A 23,073-nucleotide genomic window follows, 5' to 3' on the forward strand; every position below is an offset into this window, starting at 1 on the left:
AACGTAATAACGACGCTTCCCTTGCCCCCTAAGAGAAAGAGAGAGGAAAGGGAAGAGTGCACGCGCGATAACGCAGAGTCCCATACTTTTTAATCTCCCTCGTTTCTTTTAACCAGCGTGAGACGAAGGCTCCGCGGGAGTGCGTTATCGCCGCCGATGCGTCCCTTTGGGGGATACACTTACACACTGCTCAGGAGAGCAGAAAATGCGCGCGAGTCGATAAGATTTTTCCCGAGCAACGAGAACGGGATGGAAAGGGGGGACGAATCGGAGGTGAAAAATCGTCGCCCGAGACACCTTTAACGGGGGGAGGGGGGGGGCCTTTTTGCACTTTATTTATCACAATTTGCTGACGTTGATTTATCATCGCTGCTCGTACATATAATAACACGGCCTATACGCGCATCGAGAGAGAACTGAGCTGTAAATGCGTGCACATGAACGTTATATTATATACTGGGCTGTCCTCGTTGGGTGGAAATGGCACGCATATGCAGGGGGATATGTGTATATGTATAGGTACGCAGCATGCGGTGCGTCAATGCCATTTACATTGGCCGTCTTTCAATGCAAGCGTCTCACTTAACGACTTGCACGCGGAGCCGTGGGTAGTTAGCCATCAGCGGCCGGTACCACCTATACCTGTACATCGATGCATTGTCCTTGTAAGTATTACGTATATTCACGAGTGTAATGGTTTTCGGACGAATCGCTGAATCAAAAGGTTCGTGTCAAATTTTTTTTCTAATTAATTTCCGGATTCTTTGCCTGTTTTTGAATTATCAATTGGATTTATGGTTCATCAACACCACAAATTCGGAATAAACGTTTTTTTTTGAAGGGCTAAATTCATTCTTTCGAGCGTACACACAGATAAGTCAAGGGCATTTATATAATAACTGTCAGCTGCGTTGAAATGAATTTACTTCAAAATTAAATTTTATTAAAAAAAATCAATTTATTTCTTAAATCATTCAACGATATTTTTAGTACATAGTAATCATAGAGGTTTGGCAGATCACTTCATAATATCTAAAGTACGTTTTATTATTATTCAATTAATCCAAACAATTAAAAAAAAAAAAAAAAAAAAAAAAAAAACATTTTGAACACTTTTAAGATGATTGAACACCTTAATACGACTTCAGTCGGTTTTTGCAAGGATCCTTAATTCCCTCATGTTAAGATGGGCAAGGATACTGTATGTTATTTTATCAGGTAGACTTTTAAAGTTTATTGCTTCTAGGATACCTTCAATGGCATTATTTAAACAGTCTCCTGCGGCATAAAAAACCTTCCTTTTTTCCATTGCCAGATCGATCCGACAAGTAACCGCGTAATCGTAATATTCCAGTTTTCTCAGTGATGCTCTGTACTGTGCAATAGCACCAAGGTGATTCTCATTGTCTAACAATTGCACGAAAGAATCAAACTTCATGGTAATGATGCTGTAGATGGGTATGTCGCCAATTTTCATCTCCTTCAATTCGTCCAGTTTTTGGTTGCACTTTGAAAAAACCTCGGCCAACTCGTTGTCCAATTCAAAAAGTCCCCTGGCCCGGTCCAAGTCTGGACTTAACCTGGTGTTCTTACGTAAATACATCGCGTAGTAAGAAATCACCAATTTCATGAATTTATTAACAAATGACTGGTTAACAACGACTTCGTACACGGCGTCCACGATTGCTCTTTCGACAACGACGCTGTCTTGAAACTCCCAGAATAAACATAGCGTCTTCAAATTGTTGTCGTGGCTATTTTCCATGGAAAAACGAGGCAAATCATCGGTAAAGCGCCTACATTCACAAAAAAGAGATCGGAAATTATTGGATGCAAATTAAGTATGAAATAAAACAATTCTTGTACTTGGATGACGAACCCATCGCATCGAAAATCCGCTTCCAGGAGTATCCTGACGATACCGCATCGCTTGGTCGCCTGTTTGAGCGCCAAGTTGACCTCTTCAGAAGGATTTTCGCTCGATTTTCTGACGTAATCCAAGTCGAGGAGACGGTCGACGACTTCCTCGTAATCCAAAGCACTGGCGACCGTGACTTCATGTAGTTCGGGATCGCTTTTACTTTTGCGCATACTCAATTTGGGAATTTCTCCCGAAAGTGAGTTTCGAAGTGTTCCTTCGTCGACCCCCGAGATTTTCGCTAGCATGAGATTCACTAATTTTGCGCTGTGCATTTTCGTTGCTAAAAAAAATGGCGTTTCACTCAGGCAATTAGGGGCTCGCAAATCTGAACCTGAAAACAAAAAAATCATTTGCTATTCATTTTTGACCTCAACACTTTTTACGTCATGACAACACGAAGGCGGGGAGTTGTAGTTCAAAACAATATGAGGGTTTACAGCCAAAATATTTGCATTTAGTTTTTCTCTTGAGGTTTGCAAACATTTCTTTGTCCCAGAGTTTTAAAAATGTATTTTCATCTAATGTTCGATTAATATATATATATTCATCTATTAGTCATAACTGATACTGTTTTCAAGTTTTCTAACCGTATACAAAAGAGTCAACTATTCATTTTATCGTATTTAATTACACCTTGATCGACTCAATTAAGCTATAGTATAGCTTATTATACATGTATATAAAACACGTTGGTAATGACCATCACTCAGAATTCATTCAAGTACTTAACATTGGAGAATCTTCTGATAGTACGTGTAGGCATCACACGAAACACTATGATTCTTCAGATTGCTATGGTTTACGGAAATTTGTAATGTAGCGAAAAAAGTATTTAGTCTTGCTTTCCACGTATAGAATATATAAATAAACAGACGAGAACGTGCCTTTTGTAATATACTCTGGTATTGTAAAATATACTTTTGCGTTGATTTAAAATATTAATAAAACTTACCGTAATTAATGAGCATAGTAGCTATTCTCTCGGATCGTTTTTCATCGCACGTTGCTCTTTTTTCGAGGGCCAGGTGCAGAGGTGTCAAATCGAAGGCATTTTTTGCTTCGACATCCGCCCCTTTTTGGAGAAGATCTTGGACCAATAACTCGTTCCCATCGCGAACGGCTGAATGTAGCTCCGAGTCACCCAATGCATCGTCAAAGTCAAGATTCTGCTCTTTCAACAACTCCAACAAAAAGCACATTTTTTTGTTTCCATGGTGTTTTTCGTGCTCTTTAGATACGGCGTAGTACAGCAAAGCCCCAAGGGAAAAGTTGCCATGGCTGTCTAGCTTGGGCGCTTGTCTCAGCAAGTACTCGATGAACAGCATATGTTTCGGCTTGTCGGACTGTCCTGAGCAATTGGCACACGCGTGCAAGAGATCATCGTAAACGTTTCTACTCTTTGCGCTGAAAAAATAATTTAAATGAACGTGGCTCGTGTGACAGTGGTGATTGTGAAAATTATCCCTGGACATCCTACCCAGATAAAATGAGTTTCCTCGCAGAATTGAATCTGGAAGACAAGATGGCGATATTCAGGGGTGAATCGTCAAAAGGCCTCCAGATGTTGGGGTCTGCTTTGTAGTCCAACAGCAGGTCAAAAACGTTTTGGTTATCCTTGATCGATGCCAGCCACAAAGCCGTGCGACCAAATTCACTTCGTATACTCGGATTGGCTCCATTTTTTAGTAAAAACTCCACTCCGTTGATCTTTAAATTTTAAAAACTTAAATTTTGTTCACTTTTGGTTTGAATGAAATGTTACCTGCTTCGTTTCGACCGCGGTATACAGTGGTGACTCGTACTCGAATCCTCGGGCGTTTAAATCTGCCCCGTAGTCGACGAGGAGTTTGGCTATTTTGAGTTTGTCGTCAGACAGCACTGGATCATCGAAGTAAACACTGTCGTAGACCAATTGCAAGGGCGTTTTAAAGTAAACATTCCAGCTATTCACGTGAGATGCATCTCTAAGGAATGTGTTATTGAAATGTATCAAAGGTTTTTTTTTTTTTTTTTTTTTAAGTATTTGTTTTTTCTTCGGTTCATCTCACCTTCGCAGAATTTCGTAAGTTTTTGTGACGTCACCCGACAGAACTGCATCGTGAAGGCTTGCTTTGTTTTGGTTGTCCATCTATTCGGGTCCGAACACAAAAAAAACTTAGTTTAACAGACTCGGATTGAATATTTCAAAAGGTATTTGTCTCGTATACTAAAACGCAAGTACACCGTTTAAAATGGTTTTGGTGCCAAAAATACGTACATTTTACATTCGCATGTCACGAACAATGACCAAAATAAGTGAAAGCTTTGTCTACTTTACTGAAGATTTTGTACGACTGAACGGCAATCTAAAGTGCATAAGCTGATAAGACGTACTTGGTATCCAATGCACCGAAAACTGTTTTGTTATCAGCGCTTTCCTTCCAAGGCTTATTCCAATAACCTTGAGTTTACGAAATGGGGGTGAAAAATAGCCTCGAGTGACAAATAGTACCATTTCCAGCTTATTTAATTGATTTTGTCCGGGTCCCCTTCCACCATCAATGCAAGAAAAAATGAGTACTGACAAATCGCAGATCGTCAATTCGTCCTCGTGACTTCAAAAATTTCTCCGCGTGTATATTTTACAGGTAAAACCATATGTACCCACATATTATCCGCGCGTCTCGGAATTTTCCACCGGATCTTCTTTTTCGTGACCTATAGCTGTGTTCGCACGTGTAAATCGGCGAGCTGATGGAGGCTGGTGGGAGAAGCGCTTGTGCAAGGGGAGAAAATTATCTCGACAAGGGAGAGCTGGACCCGGCTGGAACGTGGAATTACCATATCGACGCGCGGATCGGAATTTCGTTATGGTACATAAGTAAACGTTGCTGAGGATGCCGGGGGTGGGGGGGAAGAGTATATCGGTGATAAATTGCAAATCGCTGTTTTACATTGGCTTTGGTACATTATTCGCGCCGAGGGAATTAAATTTATTTGGAAATTCGCGCGGGTGCGATAAGCCTGCGATTTTCTTGTAGTTGTCATAATATCGTAGTCGTGACAAGAGTTTGTGTGTTACTTTCTCCTATTTTCACGTGAGTGAATGTATGCAACACCTTATTTCTTTGGTGAACAGCGGATGACGACATAAACCAGATAAGCCTGCAAATTGTGGGACTAACGTGTTTTCTCAATCCCCATGTGGGATATGTCTTTATGTAGATAAAATAGGTATACGCGGAAAAATTGCATGAGCGTTTCTTTGATGGAGAAAAATTAAAACTTTGGCTGGTAAATCTTCGGACTGAATACTTGCAACGCGAATACTCATTGAAATTAGTTATTCCGTACACTGAGAGAAAATAAATAATGAAAATTGTAAACAAATTTTAGCTGACTGTTCAACGGTTTAAACTATAGTTGCATGGTGTCCAACTGACGTAAATATAGATTTTACATGTTTTCTAAACTATTTTTTTATTTCCTATTGTAAACGATGCACTGACCACGCTCATCGGGTGCTTTTTTGAAGTTATGATCAATATTAAAAATTTCAAGCCAACGATATCATATTGTATGACATTATGATATAGATCGAGTAAACATAAAATGTGTTAATCTTATTTTTGTTTTCCAAGAATTCGACATTAATTCGACTTGAATTTTCATGCCTTCCATGTTATATTACTCTATGAATAACGTATATTTATCTTCTGGGGTGAAGTTACTAAACGAAAACAAAAAAAAAAGACACTTTTTTTCTACGCAACCTTTTATTGACCACTGTGCCAACTTGTTCAGGTTTTATTTCCAAAAATTACAATGAATGATGTACGATACACGAAAAAAATAGATAAAAATGCAGTAACAGACGAAAATTGTACACATTACCTTTTACAATATCCGAAGTAATCGCTTAAGGTAACAAACAGCTGTCTCGTACAGGTCAAACAGTTAAAAGTGCCAACATCACTCTGTATCGCTGACAACTTTCATCTACGCACGCATTAGCTGTGTGTGCAAGTCGATGGTGGGGGTAGCAACGCACGTTAATTACCTGCACTTTTAAAGTAGGAACCGAAATTTCCTCGACGGCAGCCGCAGATATACTTAGTGAGGTTCAACACGCAGTCACGAGAAATGGGGCCGCCACCACATTTACAAGCAACAGATGCACACTTGTACAATAGTACAATGACCCGAACAGTAACATGTATTCATAAAAATATACTTGTACCCGTACAACGAACTAGACACGTGTGTATTTTAAAAACCGTTTATAAACAGATTTACGTCCACTGTCTTGTTTAAAAATAATGTCAAGTATCTCAAATATCTTTTTCCATAATTCGGTTCCTCACCCAATAGTGTAAGATCATCCCGTTGTACATTTTGGCCATACATCATTCTATTTATTCACAAATCCAATCACGTTTTCAATCCCCTCCGCCTCACTGGTAGCAATGAGAAAATAAACATTGCGTTTGCTGTAAGAAAATTTTCCAGAGAAGTACCACCAAAAAGCAGTTTGGACTAGAATAAAGAAACGAAAACATTTGCTTCTACGATTTTATGACCTAGACCTTACTTATCCATTTTGAGCTTCCACGCAAAGGTGATTGACCCCTCGTTAACGCTGCGTATTTAAAAACACTCTCTTCGAATGCTCTTGAGATATAACACGCATTCTCCGCGCATATTACATCTGTAACCACTTGTTTCAGCACGAATTGTTTCTTGAAACTTTGAAATCCAGTTCATGACAAAACTCAGGCACCACCACATTGGTACAAAAAGTACCCTATATAAACTTACATCGATTTATTGTGAAATTGAGCTAATCCCCTCTCGCTGCCATTAAAACTGTGGCAAAATCAATGCGTAAAGCTCAAAATAATAAATACACCGAATCTATACGTAAAAGGAATAACAATCCTGGAAGCCTTGAACACTGCGAAACAAAGCAAGTCAGCCGCAAAGTGTTTTGTCCTATATGTACCTACGGAGATAATAGATCACATCGTGTGTACTGTGGCATTAACAATAACAATTATTTTCTAATTACCGATTCCCACGAGCCGATTTTTTTTTTCTCCCTCTCACTAATCTCCGGGTGAGCATACCAGGCGCAAAAGCTGCGTCGATTATTTGTTATTTGCGCGATGAATGAAAAAGATAAGAACAGAGAGAGAGAGAGTCACACTCGTACGACGAGAGTATAGCAAATGCATTTCACGTGTCTTACCCGATAATACCTATATTGGCACTTATAAGTCTCCGGGAGACGGTAAAATTGGATACACGTGTATATCGAGAAAGAGTGTATTGGACATATATACACGTAAATATATATATACACACAGGAGCTGGATAAAGGCGCGATTATGTAAATAGACGCGGGTGTGGTCATCTCGGGCATAAGTATATGTGCGTACTACGATTGTACATTATACGGTGGCAAGTTTGGTTTCGTTGACATATTATGCTAATGTATGCCCCGATGGGCGTAGTGTTGCGCGGGTCTGTACATATATATATATATATATATATATATATATATATATATATATATATATATATACGCGGTGGCGATTATCATTTGTCAGTCATTAGCATAGAAAAGGCGTCATATTTGTGCTAGCCGTATACGCGTATAACATATCTTTCTTTATCTTTGTATCTGTGTACTAATCTTACGTTTGATTGACACTGAATAGTGCCACCGTGAAGTCTGAGTAGTTAGGTTCTTTTGGTCAATCTTGCAGATTTTTAAGGGTCCGATGCGCATCAGTTGGCAGATGCAATCGATACATCCCAAAATCTGATCAAGATGACATTTTGCACACTTTTACTCATCAAGACAATATAGAGTGTAGTAAGTACATGCATGCATTATTCTGATGTATCAAATATATGCGTAATTGTGACCACAAATTGTCGAATTATTTTTTTAATCGCAATCCCATTGATTCATGGGTATTAAATAGCGGGGTATAACGAGAAGAAAAAAAACAAATTGTCAAACGTCATTTACATTTCAAAGTGATGACTGGCAAAGCTCTCCGTACAACGTATGGACTTTGAAAAAGATGGCATTGTTAGATGATCAGATAGCTATAAGCAATTTTCGTAAAAAATGAGCTGTGCTACAACAGCTGAGCGTATATATAATACCACCTGTAGTATACTTACTCTCTCGGGCTTCCACATGCATAAGATGCAAGGTAGATTATGGTATAGTGTTTCCGAGATCTAAAAAATTCGCAGCCGTCCAAGCATATGTCTTACTCATTTGCGTGTGAAATCCCTAAAAAGCTCACAAGTAGAACAGTAAAAAATTAGTATAGGTACGAAACCCCGCAGCAATAAGGTGAAATGTAATGAGGAATGTAAATAACATACGTGAATTACATTGACCTACGCAGTAAAAAAAAATGTATAATGGTACCATCAGCCATGGTTATTTGGTAGAAAAAAAAGGAAATAAGAATTAATCAATAAATTAATGAAATAAAAAATAGTTTTAGACAGGAAAAATAATACATACTTATTATAGTTCTTACACGAGACTGAACGGTAAAAAAATTTTCTTATACAAGTAATTTAGTTCACTAAATAGATGTAGAAAAAACACTGTTAATAAACAGTTTACATATACATTAAAACTAATAAGGTAATTTTTTTTAAGCTTAGGGAGTTCAGGTTTGAATAGTCGACATGTTATTTCAAGGCGAATACAATAATATTGCAATATAAAGTATAATTTATACATTCCCTAATCTCCATAGAACGGAATGATTTTGATGTACTCACAAATTACTTCTTTTTATTTAAAGTTGTATTCAAAGTGGGCCTAACTAATATCTGTGTTTCTTACTTACGGTGGACGTGTCTTGGCATTGGTTTGACAAGCTACATATTATCATCGTATGACTTACGTACCTGCAACATAAAGAAAAATCACAACATAAACATCGAATTGATCAACTTTGTCAGAAAGTTTTATAATGTAAGTTATTACATAAGCTTATACATTTTGCGTACGATACTTTTGCCTATAATTTAACATTTTATTAAAGAAAAATAAACACTAATGTATAATATTTCAGTGCGTACTTTGGAGTATTTCTCATCATAATTAAAAACAACTAAGTAATCTGTTGTGCTATGCAGTACTTCGAAAATTTCCAAAAAAGCATCGCGGTACAAATCACTCTTGCTCGCACTCTTGCAGCCCACAAAAACGAAAGATTTGCTCTGCGCACTCCACTCGAAGCCGATCGTTGTCGAACCACCTTGTACTGCTCATTATCTGGCTGCAATTATCGCTCCATCGTTTTCAAAGGGACTCTTTATCGAAGGAAAAAACATCCCAAATCATTCGTTGTAGAAACTCCATGCGCAAATAGTATACAAAGCTAATCCTCCATCTCCATTGGCCGCACACCTGCAGCGCGTGTGCACGCGTCTGTAATTTTCAACGACACGCGCGATTAGGCTCGAGGACGGCAAAAGGAAGCTTCCAGGAGATAAGAGACAGGGCCGCGAACACGAAGGACACAGCGAAACGGCGAGAAAACAAAGCGTCGGTGGCAACAATAGTATACATGTACATGTATACAAGGGGAGCTGCTCCTACGTGTTTTCGCGCGAAAGTGTCACTCCTGCGGCTGGACAGCCAAGCGGATAAGAAGAAGAAGGCCCTCGCGGGATACAAGACGAAGAGGTGCCCTGCTACCGGAGGAAAGTGCAAGGGGACCTCCATATATATATATATACACACAAGCGGGACGACGTGACGGACGGAGAGCAGAGTGTACCTGTGTGTGTATAGGTGTGCACAAGCGGGCGGAAAGGAATCGCATAGCCGGGGAATCCCCGGGCGCGCGGAATGCGCGAGATGGGCTATTGTCTTGTCAGCGGGAGCCGCTAAATCTGCCCGGCGATCTCTTCACGATCGCCTCCCGCTCTCGTCCTATACTCGACGTCGTAGGCCTTTCTTTTTTTTTTTTTTTTTTTTTTTGCTTCGTATACGCGGGGGGAGAGAGCGGTTCTCGCGCGAAACGAAGAGAAGAGTGGCGCGCCGAGGAGGCTTTTCACTCCTGTTCCTCATATACCTGATGCACCAGCAGGTCTCTCTCGGTGGAATGTGTTTTCCGCGGGTTTTTCAATTTTGCTCGGATCCCTGCTCTCGATTCCAGGTGCGGACGCGCTTGGTCGTTCTTTGGTCTTTTTTTCCCTCCCCGTTTGCGAGATTGGCCTCTGGCTTGAGTATTGTATATGTTACGCTGTTCTTGGGTAACTGGGGTGGCGTCAAGGAATTCTGCGGAACTTGTGTTTTTTATTATTATTATTTATATTCACGAGGCTCCTCTACTCTAGGTATAATGATTGAAGTAAAAAGGAACCTGCTTTCACAATTTGAGTATACCAATGAGGTGGAATTTAGAAGTGTGATCGATTAGGCGATTAGTTGGCAGTTGTTCTTCATGTTTAAGTCGCTGAAAAAGATGTTGAAGCTGCACAAGGTCTTGAAGAATCTCTGAAAGCTTACGAAAGACTCTTGGTGGCTTTAAAGTCTACCAAAGTCCTTTAATTCAAAGATTGAAAAAGTCTCAAAGGATATAAAATTGTTTTTTATGCCTTTCGGGTGAACTGCCCCCCTCGCAATAGCCAAGTCAGATTAAAATGGAGATACAGGCTTTAACCAATTATATTTTAAGTTTAATAAAAATTTGGTAGTGGAATTTCTTTAACATGGCCCTTAAGGGAGTTAATCTCTACCTCATTTTTTGACGCAGGCAAATAATTTGTGAGGATGCGGAGGTAAGAAAAACATCTGTTTGTTAATAGTTACAATTGTTATTATAGATTCAGTGAGCAAAATTTCGTGGCGCGTTAAAGCGTATTTCGAAGAAAGCCAATGTTAAAAATAAAACAACAGGCATCCAAATTGTTTATCAAACAATAGCCCAATATTTCATCAGTTGGAGCTAAAACACCGTGAAAAATTTCACAACAGCTAAGCTTGCATGCCCCTCTTGATGTCCATTGTAAAGACGACAGGAGTTATCATAAGTGCACCAAAAGATAAGTTTAACGATCGACAAAGCCAGTAACACGCCTTAGGGATGAACCATCGAAAACGCGATCTTCAACTTTCCACAGTCGTTTCGCCAATTATTATTCAAGGCCCGACTAAGCCAATCAAACCGCCAATCGATCGCGTGAAGAGAGTAAGGCCGGAAAACGATCCGAGCCAGCAACCTTTCGCGTCAAAGCCAACTGTCCCCCGGATATACATTATATACCCGCACATGTACCAATCCGCTGTCGCCCAGATCCCGCAACACATGAGCTCCGCTCTCTCTCTCTCTCTCTCTCTTGGAATCCGTGCCGCCCGCGACTTTCTAAGCAGGTCGGGCGAGAAAAACACGGTAATTAACGATCTCGGCGGTAGGAAATCCGACCGGAGGAAAGTAACGAAATCACTGCCGGGGGGTAACTGCAAGCAACAAAGTCACCTACGCCCATAGGATAAACAAGTGGTGGTGGGGGGGGGGGTCATTAATCAATGGGCCTATCAATCAAGGGGAGAAGAAGACACACCGTGTAGATGAGCTCGAGAGGGGGGGGTGATAAGGACGCTCGAAATTAACCTCGGAAAAAACCATCCCCCTATAGGCCGATGATCGATGGGTCCTCCCCCTTATTTCTTTTATCGACGCTTTTCCACTCGTCCGGGAGTGTACGGCCCATCGATCCTCTGGCTTCCGGCACCGTCTGTGTACACCATTTTCTCTCCCCGGCGTCTCGATTTTTCTCGACGCGCGCATCCGATCGCAGCTAACATTTGCAAGTCAAAGAAGAAGAAGAAGGACACCGGGAGGAACCCAACGCTCGTGTGTGTGTGTACCGATCGATCGCAGTGGGGCCCCTACGGCCGTTTATTCGTATTTCTGCACGCGGGAGCAAAAAGAGAAATGGGGCATCATGGACAGAGCGAGGGAATAAGGTGTAGTTCATCGGAACAAGAGAGGACGAGCAAAGGTTTGCTTGCGAAGGGGTATATATATATATATACACGCGGGGACGATCGATTCCTATTGTAGCGCGAGCGCACCGGCCTAATGGGCTGCGATGTTTCTCCTCTTCTTCTTTTTTTTTTTTTTATTATTTTTTTTATTTCCTGCGTCCGGCTTGAGACTTTGAACTCCGTCGCAGTTGTCGGACATCGCGTGTTGTGTTATTGTTATTATGCCAACATCGAGGATGTCGCGTGTACAATAGATACAACGCGAAGAGAGAAAGGACTCGTACAAAGTATCGATCTGTTCCCTCCTTATACGCGGGAGAGAGCGATCATATTTCCACGTCACACGCGCCAAGTTCGCTTTCGTCCGTGTGTGTGTGCGCAATGGTCGGGGATGAGCGGAGTGACTAATCGACTTCCTAAGATACCGTTGTTTTTTTTTTTTTTTGTCTTTTTTCCCTCATCCCCCGGATGGATGTACAACAGCTGTATGGGCCCAACTGATGACTGCGTCGATGTCCACGCCGGAGAGGGTCCTTCGATGGGTTTCGGGTCCGAATGGAGTGGGCCTTGTAAAGTGTTGCGGTACCCGTGTTGCTTTTGATTGTGACAATGACACGCTCCAATGATCATAGCCTCTGCGGGTTGTGAGCGTGGAAATCGCGGATAATAGGTGATGGGGATCGATAAATCACGACTCGCTGGAAGTGCGAGATCCTTTTTTTCATGACTTTTTCCTCTTCAACAAAATAAAAGGTAGTTGTTTTGTACACTAACTTGATTTTTGTTGCAGAGCATTCGTATCCAAAGTAGCGAACATTCACTGATTTACTAATTCGAGTAAGATCACTATATCTTGACAGTGAAACAATCGATTTCAATTGAATCGTTTTCATCGACTAATTTAGATGTCAATATTATACTCTTAAATTTAAAAACTGATTAATCTTCATTAATGTTGAAGACGCGAATTATCACTGTTGATACAAAGTTTATTCAGAAAAAGTTATAAGTAAGAGTTATCGAGTTAATCCCTTTTAGCTACAGATGTATTTATTTATTGTTTCCAAAACTCGCTTTCAATTCGTTAAGGCAGTCTCTACAATTTACGTGGGTTTGATCGTATCGTAGTGATTCAATGTCTTGAAATCCATTGGACCATGTTTGTGAATGAAATTATAATCTGTGAAGCAACTTGACGTTGCACAGGTACTCATTAACTGAAACTCAAACACATGTACTGTGAAAAAAAAAAAAAAAAAAAAAATGTACAACATATCACACCGAGCCTCAAAGTCGATAAGACTTTCAGCATCTCCTCGAGCATATCAGTCGCAAAAGTGTATCAGAGAAGGAGCGTCAGGTGCAGGAATCCAGAAATACCTTTAGCTCGAAACCAGATGCTCCTTCGACGGTCGATTAATAACGCGTATGCAGTCGCTTCCTCCCGATAACGAGTCCGTTTTAACGGTAGCCTTTATATCTCGCCACGTGTCCGAGTGAGTTTGAGTTATAGCTGGCGGTCTTGGTTGAATTGACAAGAAAATTTCGGTGGTTGCGGCTGTACCGACTTTTCGGGACAATTAAACGATACCGATGTTTAATTGACGGGTGTCGTGGAGTGTGGGTAACGGTTGATATTTTTTTGTTTCTTCCCTTAATACTACAGTTGTAAATTATATGACAGATGTAGTAGTGGATCCAACTGCGTATAGGCTCGTGTTTGCGCTGAGCAAATTCCTCAGTTCAAAGCACTCGATGTACGAGTTACTGCAAATCTCTCTATTACACTGAAAACAGAATTGGGTCCGAGTCATTGGAATGAATTTTGGTTTGGTATAGGCTAGGCTTGAGGAAAATATGTATCGACATGCCCAATTTATTGGTTCTTTTTGTGCCTACAGCTATACTGAAAACCAGTTTGTACAATCTACAAAGGATTGCATAAATGAGCTCCTTCACATTTTTTTTAAAACATTTAATTTTTTTTTATAAAAACCATGTGCAACAGTAAATTTTGCAACTTGGCGATTCGTGCATCCCATCTACAACAGGAGAGACGTCGAAATATATTGACGATCAATCGATTTGATAATTGCCCCCAGCAGATATATGAACAAGCTTCTACAAAAATTCCATACCCAGTTTTATAAGCTTTATTTTTTTTATCGTTTTTCATGGATTTTTACAGCTAATTTAAGTTGTTTTGTATTCTTTGTTTCGACAAATACAGACTAGCGGGGCAACTGCGTAACAAGACATTATTAATAAATACACTGTTAACTTGACGGTTATAAGCTGTGAGTAGGCGATACCAATTTTTTTTTCCCTCGGTGTGAACACACTCGTAAAAGACAAAATACAAACCGCATGCAACAGAGAAGATATTCTCTGTAGAGATCATTCGCACCCAAAGATGGTAAAACACGATTTTTTTTTTTCTTGAAAACCGCACAGACTGCGCAAAACACCGCGACAGGAAACGACGGACGAAGGAGAAAAAAAAAAAAAAAAAAAAAAAAACTCGCGCCTCGAAAAAAAAGGCCGAAAGTCGCGCGGAATGCGATTCTTTTTCGAGATATGATCTCGCTTTCTCGAGGCTCTCTCTCCCCACGACTGGCGCCCTCGCACAGCTGGACGCAACGTAAGTAAAAGTCACACGATCTTAGAGCAAAGAAGAGAGAGGGGGACCCTTGAAAAAGAGGCCCCTAAGTTCGTCCCCCTCCCCCGCGACGGGCACGCACCTCCCCTCCTCATTGTTTCATCTCCCGCATCAGGAGGAAAAAGAAACGAAAAAAAGGCGAATATGCAAGAGAGACGAGGAGAAGACGGAGTCTGCGAGGAAAGAAGAAGAAAAGGGACGAGATAGCGTGGCTCCGCATGAGAATGAGCTACGTGTGCGTCGGGTGCATACTCACATATATACATGGGCGCATCGTCCTCTATACCCTTGTATATTATAACGGGGGGAGAGAGGATGTGCAGGTAGGCAAAGGAGGAGGAGAACAGTAGCGGCAATCAAGCCGGACATCGGACAGTGACGAATGCCGCGTATCATCGCGTATCATTAGCCACGACTCAAGGCTCCCTTCTTCTTCTTCTTCTCCTTCGGTGCTTCGTATTCTTCTCTCTCTTTCCCCGCGTGCATACTTGCTCGTCCTTTGGCTCGCGGATATTAAAGGAAAAAGGCCCACACTGGCACGGAGAGTCAGGTACTGTAGCCTCCTTCACTGTGCGCATGTATCTACATACCTTGAACCCGATGCTAATGCGAGGGAAGCAAAAAGGGACCATAATTAGGGCTCCTTAATCCTCACGGGTATGTATACACATGCCCTCGGTTTGTGCGCGTATGCGCGAGGCTTTTAGATAAAAAGCGGCTTTTTCATTCGTTGGTGTACGAGCGATAAAATACGTGAATAGCACTGATGTGTGATTTTAGCCGTGTACCAAAGCTTCGTCCAAAGAGTCCGTGATGGTATGCTCGACGGTGTTATTGAGCGCCAAAACCTATTGAGGAGGTTGTAAAGCGCGTAGTGGCGCATCAGTCGTAGAACTTAGCGAGGGACTTTTTATTTTAACAAAAAAATGGATGTGTTAATTCACTTAAACACTCGAAACTCACTGCTTATAGTATAGTTTGATAATGAAAAATCGAAGGTATCCAAGAAAATGGACCTAGTGATTTGGGCATCAGTTTAAAAATTACATATTTTTGAGTTTACGTAACTTGATTTCTCTGGTGAAGCACATGTTTTTTAAAACTTATACCATAATCACGGTGACAAAATATACACCGCACATATTTTTTCTTCTTGGCTCTATTCTTTAGAAGCTAGTTCAAAAAAAAGGCCAAACGGAGGTTAGAATCAATGCCCTACATGACACAATGTTCTTCATACCTTTTCTCAGTCTGGCGGATTATATTTTTTTTCAATTATCGAAACAAAGGTAATTTTTCGTATACCTTCTACGTGTACTTGTTGTTTTTACATTTTAACGTTATATACCAAAAACGTGTAAAGAAAAAAAATCTAAAAACACGGAACCTCGAATGATGATGTGAAAAACAGATGCGTATAAAAACCAAACGGTACTTTCGAAAAGGCACTTATTTGTCCGATAATCAATAAGAATTAATAACTTTTTCTTTTAAAATCTTCATACCCGAGAGGATTTACGTCCGGCAAAAAGTAAATTTTATCGCCAAAAAGTGTATGGTAAAACTCCCGGCTGGGCATAAACTGCGCTTATAATTACAGGTGTCACATTTTCAGGCCCCTCCCACCTTTTCCCGCGCGGGTTTGAGGTGGAGTAACTTACGACCCCGTAAATACTCGCCGGAAACAAAAGCAAGGGGAAACCCAAATGTATCGGCAACGCGTACATATATATTATACAGCACCCTCTCGAACTCGGTTAACGTTTACAACTTCTTTTATGCTGATTGCAAATCCGCTCTCGGGAGCACGAGTCCCTCCTTTCGAGCTGCAGCTGACATAATGTGTGGTGCGTATATATATATAAGCGTACAAGGGATATCTTTTCGGTGGCCGAAACTCACCTCGGGCGTGGGTGACTTACGGGCCGGGATGTATAACTTTGCTCGGCCCTGATACACCTCGTATGCGCAAGCAGAGCAGCAGAGATTTGGCCGTTGATGTACGGCTGCTCGGGAGGCACCGCTGACGTGCATATACCTGCGTAAATTTTTCTCAGGAGCTTCACTCTATACGTATACCTTTGCGCTCAATCTGCGTCCGGCTTTTACGTACAGGACCATCACTTTTTCCCACTCATCCTCCTGAATCTTTCGTCTTTTTTTTCCGTCTCGAAAGTTGTGCAGGTATACGTGAATATCCTCGGGTTTGACGGAGAAATCTTTGATAAATGCAGAAAAGTATACTTAGTAGCGATGTATCTTTTTTTTTTTGGCTCAGCCATGTTGTGTCGTTGCATTTTTTCTCAAACAGTGTGTTAATGGGATTTCCTGGGATCGAGCGTTGGGTTGCAGCTACACGTGTATTTGGTTACGAAAAGTGTTCGGTAAAAGGTACATATATTTTATACGGTGAGCGAGAAAATTGTGTACGGATCTGTATTTTTATTCGAGTGTTATAAGATTACGGGTGTTGCTTTTCATTGGAAATGCGTTGGATTGCGGAATTCCAACAATGTTTAACTAATTGAGTATCTCATTTACTCGAGCGTCGAGTGATTTTTCTCGTGGGGAAAGAATTTTTAGCCAAGCCTACACGGTTGAATTGGGGTTTGGATGAACAGAGACGCAGGTGACATGCTGACAACACCTGAATGAGTTGATGACGCAATGGGTTGAGTCTGGTTGATAAAATCATTATTTAAACCAACTCTAAAAAAAATAAATGTACTTTGTGATGTTAGAAACCTGAGAGCTGTATACATCAAACGCAAATAGTAACAAACTTTTCAGTTTACAACAACAAATCGTAAAGGAAACTTTTCTCAATATTTCTAGGAATCTGAAAAGATTTTTATCGTTTATTAGATACGCCTGCGATATAATCAATGGCTTCAAAATAGAAATTTCTTGATACATTAAGTGATTTTTTTTTAGTGTAACGTTAACCTAACGTGCAGTTACGGTTCGTATGTCATTATCGTTTTTTAAAGCAGCCATTGAAACATCTTTGAAGATATCTAATTTCGATCAAATTGAACGTATTTCACATTAAATAATCAGTACCCAAAAATGATCTAGTTACGTTTTTGTGGACTTTGGGTGCGTAGGGAGAAAATCGTGGGCATTTTACTATTTATCAGTTTAACACGTAATCTTATGGACAATAGCGATTTATTTTGTCTTTTAAAACACTGATCTACAAGATATTTATAAAAGTCTACGAAGAAGACGCTTATAACATAAACTACATTTTGGTCACCTCAAAATATTTATTATGTGCCTGTGAGATATTTAATTATTACATATACATATACAATGCATGTATATATATACACTTACACACTGCCATTGAGATGAATTCTTAAGTTGATTAGTGTGGTGTCGACAGTATTACCTTAAAATGTATGTAAACTGAAAAGCATACGTATGATTACCTAATCAAACACGAACCACTTTTCGTTTGGTTTTTTTTATGTACTTCTTTGGTATTTTAAACTGTTAGAGATATAACCTGCTGATAAGTACACAATTGGTGATAAAACAAAGGAAGCTACTAATGATCAGTAAGTAAATTGATTTTGAAATAACAGCTTTATTGGCCTTCATTATCGACAAACGCTTATGCGTCCAACTTAATCGTATAGTAGCCACTGTGCTCTTGCAGTGGTACCGTTGTTCATTTACTAATACAAATTATACCTCTTGAAAATTGTGACTTTTCAAACAATTTTCTTTATTTTTGCATGGAAATTTCACACGAGAAAGAAAAAAACATTTAGTTCCAAATTTTAGTTCGTAATAGTAAGGTTTTTCAAAGAAATACAGTGAAACTACAATAATGAATCACCAGAATAAGGAAAATCTTCACGAAGCAGTTTTTTCTGGCAACATGGCGACGGTTCAAAAAATTCTACAAAGGTAATTTTCATTCTGATTTTTTGTAACAGTTTGGTCAGTCACACTTCAAGTTTCGTAAAATAAGTAATTTGTTAACAATCGTTACAGAAATACGTAGTATCAGAGTTGATACATTTTGGCATGGAAACGTACCAGCTACTTAATATCTTTATTCGTGTATTCTTTGTAACACTAAGCTAAAATCCGAAGCATTTTTAAACCAATTTCGACGAGTAACTTTTTGACTTCAATTTCTTCGTACTAACAAACCAAATACGGTATCTGTGCCCAACATTCCAAATATTCTTTCCATCACTATTATTTTGGAAATTGAACCAAACTGTTTTTTAAAAATCTCTGCGGATAATACCACAAATGCCTTAAATATGGGGATAATCATTACAATGGAAGTACAAAGAATTTATACTATTACACTTTTGGAGCAGCTCCTTTGGTATACCGAAACACGTAAAATCATATAGATATCGCAAATAGGATCTTAAATAGTCAAGGTTGCATGTTCGTCACTCTTACCTTAAGAAAACCTGCTGCTCTTTGCAGAAAATCATTTTTTTTAACGAGAAATCATAATTTCCTTTTTGTTTTAGCTATCCTACTTAAGTTTTCCAACAACATGTACTCAGTTGATCGTCATATCTAATCTGTAACTGTAAACAATTTTTCAGAAATCCATCCTGTGTGAACCATTGGAACCTTGAATTCCGAACACCTTTGCACATGGTATACCATCCCGTTTATTTTTATAATCCTGCAACGGCTGATGAAAGGCTACCGATAATGCAACTGCTTATCGAGTATGGAGTAGATGTGAACATGAGAGGTGGATATATTCATCTCGAAACAGCACTGCACATGGTCGTCAAAAAGAAGCAGGTAACGATTTCATGAATTGTTAAACTCACAAAATGAATGAAAATTCTAACTTTTGTGAATTCAAAGATCAGAGGGATGAGGTGTCTTCTAGAGAATAAGGCGGATCCGAACATTATGAATGTCTGCAATGAAACAGCTCTTCATCGTGCGGCATTTGTCGATGACGCGAGGATTATAAAGTTGTTGCTCGACCACAAGGCAGACCCGAATATCGTCGATTATCGTGACCGAACGCCACTGGATGTCAGTATAAGGAATGGCAAATTGAACTCTGTGAAAATACTCTTGGATTTCAGGTAGGGCGTCCACACAGTCCACCGCATGCTTTTTGGTGAAATAATTTCTGTCATGTGATTCACTTACATTTTTAAGAGTGAAGAGCAAAAATATCTACGAATGTTTGCTACACGTATGCAAAAATTCCTTGAACCAGTTGGCAAAGAAGAAATTGATTGATCGCATACTAAGACACTCAACTGAAATAGATAGCCATGGAAAATTTTCACTCGGAGCTCTATTTTATTATATTTTATCCGAAAAACACAATTTTTTGAATGCCGAGGACCACAAAACATGTATTCTCCTCGAGATACTATCAGAAAAAAGTGTTCGCCTTCATGATATTATGGGCAAACCGGATCTGCACTTAGCGGTCTGTGAAGGAGAAGAGGCAGTGGTCGAGGCACTTCTTCGAGAAGGGGCAGACGTCAATGCCAGAGATGTCTTTTTTGAGACACCTTTGCATTTGTTGTCAATGAATAAAAAACCATCCAGAATTGCACGTCTTCTTGTTAAGTATGGTAAATTCAAGTTTGTATGACTTTGAAGTGTTCAAGACATTATCCACGAAACTTATTATGATGAAAAGAGCAATCCGACAGACAAAAGAATAATCATTTCTTTTTGCAGGAGCAGATCTACGTGCACGCAATTGTATGGATGAAACACCATTTTTTCTGGCTGTAAGAAAAAGAAACATGAAACTGGTAAACTTGATTCTGGCAAAAATCACAGGAGTCGATGAGACAACGCTCATGTGTTCCTATCCTACGGCACTTCCTCTCTTGTATGTTTGTTCCTACTATGAGCTTATCGTTGCTATTGCCCTACGTTACGTACAAGTTATCCATCGATTGCTCGAAATGGACTACATAGTTGAGAAAAACACGAACCATTGCCAAGACATCAACAGAGCACTAAAAGAAGCTGTTTTTACTCGCCAATACGACATCATCAATATACTTTTGGAGTCTGGTTTCCAAACAGATAGGTTTGCTGCTTGATTGGTGATATTTGAGAAAGCTTTATCTAAAATTGGTTCAATGAGTATTTTTTTTTTTTTTTTTTCATCGATAGGCGCTTCCCCCATGATGTACCTCGTTTTTCTGCAGTATACCAGACAGGATGTAATTTAAGGACAGTATGCTTGTTTCGGGAGTTCCAAGATAGCGCAATGATTGGCCAAGCGACGATTGATATCATTGACAAAGTTCTTGAACGGAGACCAATTGTAAATGAACTAACGAACCTACTAGTGTTTTACTATGCCATGGACTTGCATTTGAATAAAGTAAATGTCGACTTAATCCCACTTGAAGGACTATTTGAATCATGCAAAGAGTTATCGGAAATTCTTGATGATTGTAGTGATCAATTGAGCGGTTTAAAGACTTTTAAAGTAGAAAGCAAATCACTGTATGACATTGTTTTGATGCAACAAGGTTCACTAGTGAAATTATTGAACAATGAAAATTATGTCGATGCTTGTGTGCGTGTGCTTTCGTTTCTACAAGAAAAAAAAATATTACAGTATTACCAATACATAGTAATAGAAGCTCGTATTTACACAGCGATAGAAAAGATGGAGGTACTGAAAATGGCGAAGGATAATTTGAACGAAGCTCTGCAAGGTGTTTTAAGTACAGTTGATTTTGTAAATCTGCCTGATAAAATTACGATGAAAATTTTAACTCATTTACATATGAGGGAACTAAAGAAAATTGCAGAAACCAGTGAAGTTTATTTTAATTATTAAAAATTGTCCACAGTGGAAAGCGTTGCACTCTACTTGTTAAAAGTGATTTTACCCATTTGATACGAAAAATTAAAATATGTTTATTGTATATATTTTGTAGCCGTAACTAATTTTGATTAGGTTATTACAAAGCTGCCTGAAAAAAAATTTTTTTTCAGTATTCTCAATTTTAATATTTAGGTTTTATCTTGTGAGACGACTTTTCTTGATAGTTTGAAATTGTTGCTTAGAAGCTTGTGGTAAAATACTGGAAAGAATGATGCTTAATCCTAAAATGCGTCTTTTTCAAAATCACCTAGTTTTATATAAAAACGTGTGTGTTTGTCACGTACAAAGACCAATGTTTAAAGCTTAAAAAAAATTTTTCATTCAAAAAGCAAAAAAATGATATATTTACGACCAACACATACTTCTTTACAGTTAAAATATGCTTCATACTTTTTTAATTGGATTTACTTGAGAACTTGTACGCTTTGTCTATTATACAAATGTAACAAATGAATTAATGACGTAAATAATTGTTTCAATTTTCAATGTATATATTTCCACCAAAAAAAAAGTATACCTGTATTCATGTTTTTCTTTTCTGATTAATCATTATTGTATTAGGAGTTTATGCAGGTGGTACAATCAAAATTTCATACTTACAAAATAGAAGTTATACAATAAAAAATTTCATTGACATTGGGTACTGATGTATTATCACAAAATAAGATCCAAAATATTATTTGTCATAAAAAATTTATCTTTACGAAAAAACTGAAAAACTGTTTCTTATCAAATCTTTCACGTATTTTCTTAAAATCGTAACGAGGCAATCAACTAATTAAACCGTACAGAGGAATGAAAGAAAAAGATGAAACTTAGTGTTGCACGACTGATGAAAAACAGCCTTTAATCCCGAAAACTGATAACCCAACAACCAACCGCAGCAAGCAACGATGAAAATACATCATCCACGCCGATACCGATCAACCAAAATTGAGAGCTCAATCGTACCGCCACATCGAGCGCCTCAGATCTCTCCGAAATGGTGCCGAAAAAAAAATAAAGTAAAAAATCAAAGAATTGACACACTCTCTCACCTTTTTCCTCGGCATCTCGTACACGGGGCACGTACGATCTCGAAACGGAACAACGACAATAACCTCAGGTCCCCCCGGGCGCGACAAAGAAAGAGACCGAGGAACGTCGCCCACTTCCGAGCTGCGGTTACGCGCACGTGTGCGTCAAAAACGCGCGGAGAGAGGGTCCAGCCACCCAAGTAGTTTTGGCCCTCGGTAATAGCATCTGCCCCGGCTACACACGCACACGCCTTCCTTTCGGGGCATGTATACGTAATACACACGATAAGGAAACCGATTGCCCGACAACCGCAGCTGCTCTGCATTCCGAGAAGTCCCCGGAATTTCAACCCTCTCCCGTTCCCCTAATCGCGCGCCTCCACGCGAAACTCCTCTCGGGCAAAAATATTTCCTGCTCCCGTTTTTCCCGCGTCTCGGGACGCAATTCGCGCCCCATCGACTCCAGGAACAGGACCTCGCACACGCGGAGGAATTGAGCCCGATCAATTTCCTCCACCTGAATCTACAAGATATCTTGCCAAGAGTCGGAATCGGTTGCTCGTTCGCGGTAGCCGAGTCGGGCGA

General features: G+C 39.6%; 2 protein-coding genes and 1 long non-coding RNA gene across 6 annotated transcripts; 2 read left to right on the plus strand and 1 right to left on the minus strand.

The window, feature by feature from the left end:
- Positions 1 to 1,105: 1,105 nt before the first annotated feature.
- On the minus strand, positions 1,106 to 8,140 carry LOC149375395 (uncharacterized). Of its 4 annotated transcripts, none has more exons than XM_089588738.1 (7): positions 8,096 to 8,140; positions 3,970 to 4,049; positions 3,684 to 3,885; positions 3,399 to 3,628; positions 2,874 to 3,325; positions 1,880 to 2,252; positions 1,106 to 1,796 (listed from the first exon to the last, which is right to left on the minus strand). In XM_089588738.1, exons 1-7 carry the CDS (start codon positions 8,111 to 8,113, stop codon positions 1,145 to 1,147), a joined length of 2,007 nt encoding a protein of 668 aa, XP_089444864.1. In that variant the 5' UTR covers positions 8,114 to 8,140; the 3' UTR covers positions 1,106 to 1,144. The 4 variants fall into 4 exon arrangements, with proteins under 4 accessions (XP_089444864.1, XP_089444865.1, XP_089444867.1 ...); XM_089588739.1 differs by lacking the exon at positions 8,096 to 8,140 and adding an exon at positions 5,795 to 5,958; XM_089588741.1 differs by lacking the exon at positions 8,096 to 8,140 and adding an exon at positions 4,295 to 4,355.
- A 10,328-nt stretch (positions 8,141 to 18,468) lies between these two features.
- On the plus strand, positions 18,469 to 20,039 carry LOC106643967 (uncharacterized). Its single transcript, XM_089589093.1, has 5 exons — positions 18,469 to 18,516; positions 19,182 to 19,389; positions 19,456 to 19,685; positions 19,762 to 19,900; positions 19,989 to 20,039. Exons 1-5 carry the CDS (start codon positions 18,488 to 18,490, stop codon positions 20,037 to 20,039), a joined length of 657 nt encoding a protein of 218 aa, XP_089445219.1. The 5' UTR covers positions 18,469 to 18,487.
- Positions 20,040 to 20,086: 47 nt separating this feature from the next.
- Positions 20,087 to 21,043, plus strand: LOC149375396 (uncharacterized). The gene is made up of 3 exons (XR_016292846.1): positions 20,087 to 20,189; positions 20,299 to 20,659; positions 20,746 to 21,043. It is a non-coding gene; the product is annotated as an uncharacterized LOC149375396 (long non-coding RNA).
- The last annotated feature ends 2,030 nt before the right edge of the window (positions 21,044 to 23,073 follow it).

This window comes from Copidosoma floridanum, unplaced genomic scaffold, assembly GCF_036245765.1.
Source record: "Copidosoma floridanum isolate Cflo_tuat_1 unplaced genomic scaffold, Cflo_Japanese_pri ptg000007l, whole genome shotgun sequence".
Taxonomy (NCBI): Eukaryota; Metazoa; Arthropoda; class Insecta; order Hymenoptera; family Encyrtidae; genus Copidosoma; species Copidosoma floridanum.